This window comes from Eucyclogobius newberryi, unplaced genomic scaffold, assembly GCF_026437365.1.
Source record: "Eucyclogobius newberryi isolate DKJ021-1_F unplaced genomic scaffold, fEucNew1.0.hap1 SCAF_19, whole genome shotgun sequence".
NCBI lineage: Eukaryota > Metazoa > Chordata > Actinopteri > Gobiiformes > Gobiidae > Eucyclogobius > Eucyclogobius newberryi.
In genome coordinates this window covers 10022068-10029255 of record NW_027315823.1, presented here as the reverse complement: position 1 = coordinate 10029255, position 7188 = coordinate 10022068, and the positions used below count along the sequence as shown (strand labels likewise).

The window sequence follows — 7188 nt, the reverse complement described above, 5'->3', positions numbered from 1 at the left end:
TTGTTTCAAAAGCTTTATTTCAAAGACTGCAATGTAAGCCTATATCTTTTCTCACAAGAACCTATTTTTAGTTTTACACCAATCTCATTGTCATAAAAGAGTTGCAAAACAAGTAAATCATATAAAAAATATAGGGGGGAACATAAAACAATGCACTAGTATATGAAGATCAAACTCTTTAGTAACAAGTATACTGCAAATGTCTAGAAAAACAATAAGTGCCAAAAAAAAAAAAGAGGAAAAAAAGCCATACATTCGTCACATTGATAGGTTGTGTGTGAGACAAGACATAGGGCTCAACATTTAGAACCTTCAGCAATTACAATCAGCCCTCCCCTTCCCCAAATCCCAAAGTGAAAAAATGGTTCACATGTCAAGATGAAAATAACCGTGACTGGTACTACTGCAGGAACAAACATGTAGGCAGAATATTTTAAAGCTGCGGTAACTAAGCAAACAGTGAATTTTTTTTAATAGGCACAAAAACCTTTTGGGGAAATCTCAAACCTGAATCAAATGTTCTTATTTCCGATGTACTCAACTTTGACTTGACACTTTTTTTTATTACAAATCAGGTAAACAAACTCTGTAGTGGAGCACTTTAAAGTGCGTCCAGCAGACTGTCAATGCGACCCACAAGCTCCTGTCTCTTACTGTTCAGGTTCTTGTCGCTCTCAATGTAGGCTTCCTTCTTAACTTTACCAGCAACAAGCCTCTCTGCCTCCTGACATGAGCGACACACCAGCTCCTTCACCTGACCATCCAATTTCTGCACCTCTCCAACCTGAAAAAAAAAAAGGTTATAGGAAGAGGTTAAAGGTTTAGTACAACAGCAATACACCATGACAAATAAACTTGACTAATTTTATTATGGAGATAAGCTGTAAATTCCTCTGGATATGAATCCTTTCTTTAAAAAAAAAATTCTACATTGTATTTGATCAAAATAATCAAACTAAGTGAATTTAGGGTTTCAAAAGCTTGTAGCGTTTCTATATATATGGAATAAATTACCTTCTCAGCCAAGTCTGAGCCCTCGGCTTTAAGCCGAGCCTGCAGAGAGCTGATGTCGTTGGTCAGGGTGCGGTGGTCTGCTTCTAGAGTTTTCCGTCCACTGTTGAGCGCACCAGTATCTCGTGACTGCTTGTAGCGGTTCACCACCTCATCCATGTGCCTGTACAGGCCAAGGCGTTTGTTGACCAGGGTCAGCACCTGCTCAGTGATGGATGCTACCTTCATGCGCACCTCTGCAGCAGGATCCTGGTTTAAGTACAATTGTAGTAAATACACACATTATAAAATGTGCAAGAGGTCATCAACACAATCAGGAAAACTGGCAAAATTGGCCACATCGTTACCTTAGTGATGGCAAAATCGAGGCGTACATAGATGATGACTGTAAAGAAAAGAATGTAGAAGGCTCCAACAACAAGCAGTGGTTCTTGTAGCATCAGGATCTTATTGAAGTTATAATGAATCTGTGGGGGGAAAACACACATTATACATCTCTCACACACACACACACACATTATACATCTCTCACACACACACACATTATATCACATTATAACACACACACACACACACACACTCACATTATAACACACACTCACACATTATCACATTATCTCACACACACATTATCTCACACACACACACACACACACTATATCACATTATCTCACACACACACACACTATATCACATTATCTCACACACACACACTATATCACATTATCACACACACACACACACTATATCACATTATCACACACACACACTATATCACATTATCACACACACACACTATATCACACACTATATCACATTATCACACACACACACACTATATCACACACACTATATCACATTATCACACACACACACACTATATCACACACACTATATCACATTATCACACACACACACACTATATCACACACACTATATCACACACACACACACACACACACACACTATATCACACACACACACACACACACACACACACACACACACACTATATCACACACACACACACACACTATATCACACACACTATATCACACACACACTATATCACACACACACACTATATCACACACACTCTATATCACACACACACTATATCACACACACACACACACACACTATATCACACACACACACACACTATATCACACACACACACACACACACACACACACACTATATCACACACACACACACACTATATCACACACACACACACACACACACTATATCACATTATCACACACACACACTATATCACATTATCACACACACACACACACTATATCACATTATCACACACACACTATATCACATTATCACACACACACACTATATCACATTATCACACACACACTATATCACATTATCACACACACACTATATCACATTATCACATTATCACACACACTATATCACACACACACACACACACTATATCACACACACACACACACACTATATCACACACACACACACACACTATATCACACACACACTATATCACACACACACACACTATATCACACACACACACACACACACACTATATCACACACACACACACACACTATATCACACACACACACTATATCACACACACACACTATATCACACACACACACACACACACACACACACACACACATTATATCACACACACTATATCACATTATATCACACACACTATCACATTATATCACACACACTATATCACATTATATCACACACACACACACTATATCACATTATATCACACACACACACATTATATCACATTATATCACACACACACACATTATATCACATTATATCACACACACACACATTATATCACATATCACACACACACATTATATCACATATCACACACACACATTATATCACATTATATCACACACACACATTATATCACATTATATCACACACACACATTATATCACATTATATCACACACACACATTATATCACACACTATATCACATTATATCACATTATATCACATATCACACACACACATTATATCACATTATATCACACACACACATTATATCACATTATATCACACACACATTATATCACATTATATCACACACTATATCACATTATATCACACACACACACACATTATATCACATTATATCACACACACACATTATATCACATTATATCACATATCACACACACACATTATATCACATTATATCACACACACACATTATATCACATTATATCACACACACACATTATATCACATTATATCACACACACACATTATATCACATTATATCACACACTATATCACATTATATCACATTATATCACACACACACACACACACACACACCTCTGTACAAGTACGGTAGCACTTCTTTAGACTGATCTTGTGTTGAAACTTTTAGGACATTTTGACCAACCTCCATCAATTTAGTAATTTACTTGCCTGACCAGCCAAGACCACACGCTCTGAAAATAATTTACAAAGAAGTTTTGGTCTGGAATCCAACCCAGTCGCTACAATTTCCAAAGGGAGTGATTGACAGGCGGATTAACCAATCAGACAAACACATTGTCCGTTCGTGTCTAAACAAACATGGTGGCTTCCGACTTCCGCCGAGTCAACAAGCGATACACTAAACTCTGTAAATCTGAGGTGAATGAAGATATACATTTTGTTTTGAATGTTCCGAAAATATTTTAGAGATTTCTTCCACATTTGAGAGACACGTGACACAAATTAGCGGTGGTGGTTGGACTGAGTTTTTCCGATTCCAGACCCTTCTGCATTTGAACAGAATGTAGGAGGGACTGGCTGGGTAATTTACTGCATTATGCCAAATATTCCCCCGAGGTAGAATGTGTTAAGAACCACAGCATTCTACCAGACAAAGTAGTTTTGATTATAGCTCAAACCCCCTTTTGAAATTGACTTATTTTCTTACCACAACATCCTGAATGTGATGTTCCACCAGATTATCCTTAGTAGCTAACAAAACTGGGCGTCCAAATGTGTCCAAGTAAGTGTAGTGGAGCTGATTTGGCAGGCGATCAATCTTGTAGGGTGTCTCCATGTGGATGTTTCTGTTCAGAGAGAAGTTATTGTCAATCTAAAATAGAATAAAAAAGGGTTCACAATATACATAGTATGGGATTTGTCACCAACCTGGCACCCTCTGGCAAAATGATCTTCACTGTGAGTGAATCAATAACTTGATCATCATATACATGGTCAACCAATCTCATCTTCAGTGCATACTGGTCACCTGACGTACAAACAGGGCACACATTAATAACCTTTGTTTAACAATTCACTGTACATGTTATACAAGTTCCCCATTTGATATTTAGATAACAACGGACAGGCTCACCAAGAGTGTAGAGGTATTCATAACTTGGGAGATTGTAACCAATGACATAGTGAGTTTTCCATCCTCCAAACAGAGGGAAGCGGGGCCTAACCTCCACCTCAACAGAGTCATCCAACACCTGCAGATGGGAGGTGGAGATGTTGCCAATCTCATCTCTATAGTACACATCTTGGGCTGAAGCTGGAAGGATGGTCTATTGCAGAAAGCAGGTTTCATCATCACTGTATAACATCAACATTTAAATTTGTAAGGCGTCTGTATATAGTGCATCCCATCACCTTGAAAGATTTAACAGAGGAGATCCCACTGTCCGACTGGCGCTGGTAATCATAACGAGAAAACGCTCCCTTGAGAACAGCACCAGTGTGTCTCAGGTCAATGGTCTCCTCCACAGCAATGTTGCCCCAGTGAGATACTTCAATGGTGCGAGTCAGGCTACTGATGGTGAGGAAAGGAGAGTTGTTTTCATAATGGATCTTCATTGCATCCTACACGTCAGGAAAGCCACAGTTATGTCACAGATTGCATTATTTAATTACAAATTGTAGGTATATATATATTCTTTAAACTACCTCACTATATGGAGCAATGTCGCGGAATGGTCCATATTCAATCATCTCCTCATTTTTGTTGGGATTTCCCAACTTTGTGTAACTCTCTACATTCTTGGAGGCTAGGCGGACACGAGTAGTCTGAGAGCGAGTAAGATATGGGGAATACATGTAATGGTTTCCCTGGAAAACCACCAGCTGCCTTTCAGCCTGTGTGATTTGAGTGGGGAAGGGCTTCAGGACATGGCTGAAGGTCATCTCCACCTTTACTTTCAGCTGAGCTCCTGGGGACAGGCTGGATGAAAGGTGGACCTTGTAGAAATCCCCGCTGCAACAACAAGCATTACAGTTTAACTTCTTTTTTTTTTTTTATCTGCCCAAAATGTATAGAGTTTTATGTCGCACCAACCTGTGGCCTTGAATGTCACTTTGCTGAATTTCCAGTAAGCCATCCTCCTTCTCATCTACCTTCACCTGCAAAAAAAACAAATGAGGTTTAAACCACAACATGTTGTTAACATTTCGCATGTATATACAAATGTGTGCACGAGGCGCATATGTATAACGATTTTGTGCAATTCGTTCAATTTAAGCGCAAGACTAGTGTGTCGTCACATGCGGAAGTGCTGCCCAGCGCATACGTGTCATTCAGCCACTGACGGAGCGTGCCGCAAGCTAATATCTGCACGGAATAAACTGAATGAATTTAGATGATGATACAATTATTTACATTTTAATACAAGCAAACTCCAGTTCATTTTCTCTCTGCAAATATAAACCATTCACGAGCTTTGAATGCGCGCTTTTCCCACGTTAGCCTATATACTTAGCAATCCCGTGTCCCCCACACAAGGATGTGGACAAGAAATGCACATGTCACGGTTATTGGGGGAAGACGTCGTTTCACTCAACACATCGTTACTTAAACTAAAGCTTAAAATAAGTATGAGCATAAACTAAGCATAGCCGTGCTTAAGGGGTGCCGCTGTGTGCAATCAATGAGCTAGCTAACATGCTAACGCTCACAAGCCGGTACCATCACCACGCAGCGATGTTTTGAAATCCAAACGTTACCAAGGCTCCGATGTATGCGAGGTGCGGTGCCAGGTCCGGTTCCACGGACAAAATGAAGCTCTGGACGGCAGTGTGACCCTGGTTGGACAGCACGATCTCCGTAGTGATCTTAGCCAAATGAGAGCTCAAGTCAACTGTCCTCTTCACGTCTTCGTTCACCAGTCCACCCGCCGAGACTCCACTCAGTGCAACCAACAGACAAGTACAAAAACTTAGCAGATTCATTTTGGTTCGGAGTATGGATCCAAAACTAGCAGAGGGGGACTTAAATAAAAGAAGAGCGCGTTTGCAGAGCTGCAGCAGTGAAAGGCCGCCGCACTGCACTACAGCGGAAATAATTATGACGCTACATTCGACACAGCGTGATGACGTCAGGTAGCGCTCTGTAAAAAAAAAAAAAAAAGAACAATAAAGAATGTCTCTTGTGCAAATATATGTATTTAAATAAGCCAAGGAACGAATGGGGCTATTAACAGCAATTTAATATATTACATGAAGAGAAACGGTGAGATCGACTTGATACAACAGGTTCTGATAACATACATTTCAACAATGTGTGCGTGCCGAAATAGCTCAGTTGGGAGAGCGTTAGACTGAAGATCTAAAGGTCCCTGGTTCGATCCCGGGTTTCGGCATCGTGTGAAGCCTTTTTGTTTATGACCTAACAAATCCCACGCTGAAAGCTTTGTTTGTGAACAGAAAAGAATAAAGTCTAAAGAATAAAGGCACAGCAAGTTTATTTGTAGGGCACATTTCATACACAACGCAATTCGCCTCGGTCCGTATGACGGGAAGAAGAAGAGGAAGCGTGACCTGGTCGGTGACGATATGAACAGCGGGGAGGACTCCCCTGGAGCCACTGATCCTGTGCAACGTAGAGCGTCTTCTTGCTCGTCTATGGAGGGCTCTCTCAGTGAGGAGCAGGGCGGGGGGGTTGCAGATATCGGGGATGTGAGTTCAGAGTGTAAGGTGTTCATAAAGCTCGCGCAGGATAATGCGTCCTTTAAGGGGTGGGATCCGATGGCGTTGACAAGGAGCCTGACTGTGGTCAAGCATGCGAGTGTCCTTAGGGATGGCTCGCTGCTGGTCGTGTGCAAGGACGTGGCTCAGCAAAGGAAGGCGATTGAAGCTAAGTGTCTGGGGGGGAAGGACATTCTTGTGTC

The 7188-nt window shown here is 40.7% G+C and overlaps 1 protein-coding gene and 1 non-coding gene across 2 annotated transcripts; one reads left to right on the top strand and one right to left on the bottom strand.

Annotated features, from left to right (window-relative positions):
• On the bottom strand, positions 1-6349 carry rpn1 (ribophorin I). Its single transcript, XM_072451686.1, has 10 exons — positions 6026-6349; positions 5361-5425; positions 4973-5279; positions 4679-4888; positions 4401-4593; positions 4196-4295; positions 3975-4113; positions 1359-1478; positions 1015-1260; positions 1-784 (listed from the first exon to the last, which is right to left on the bottom strand). Exons 1-10 carry the CDS (start codon positions 6248-6250, stop codon positions 602-604), a joined length of 1788 nt encoding a protein of 595 aa, XP_072307787.1. The 5' UTR covers positions 6251-6349; the 3' UTR covers positions 1-601.
• A 238-nt stretch (positions 6350-6587) lies between these two features.
• Positions 6588-6660, top strand: trnaf-gaa (transfer RNA phenylalanine (anticodon GAA)). The gene has a single exon. It is a non-coding gene; the product is annotated as a tRNA-Phe (tRNA).
• Positions 6661-7188: the final 528 nt, after the last annotated feature.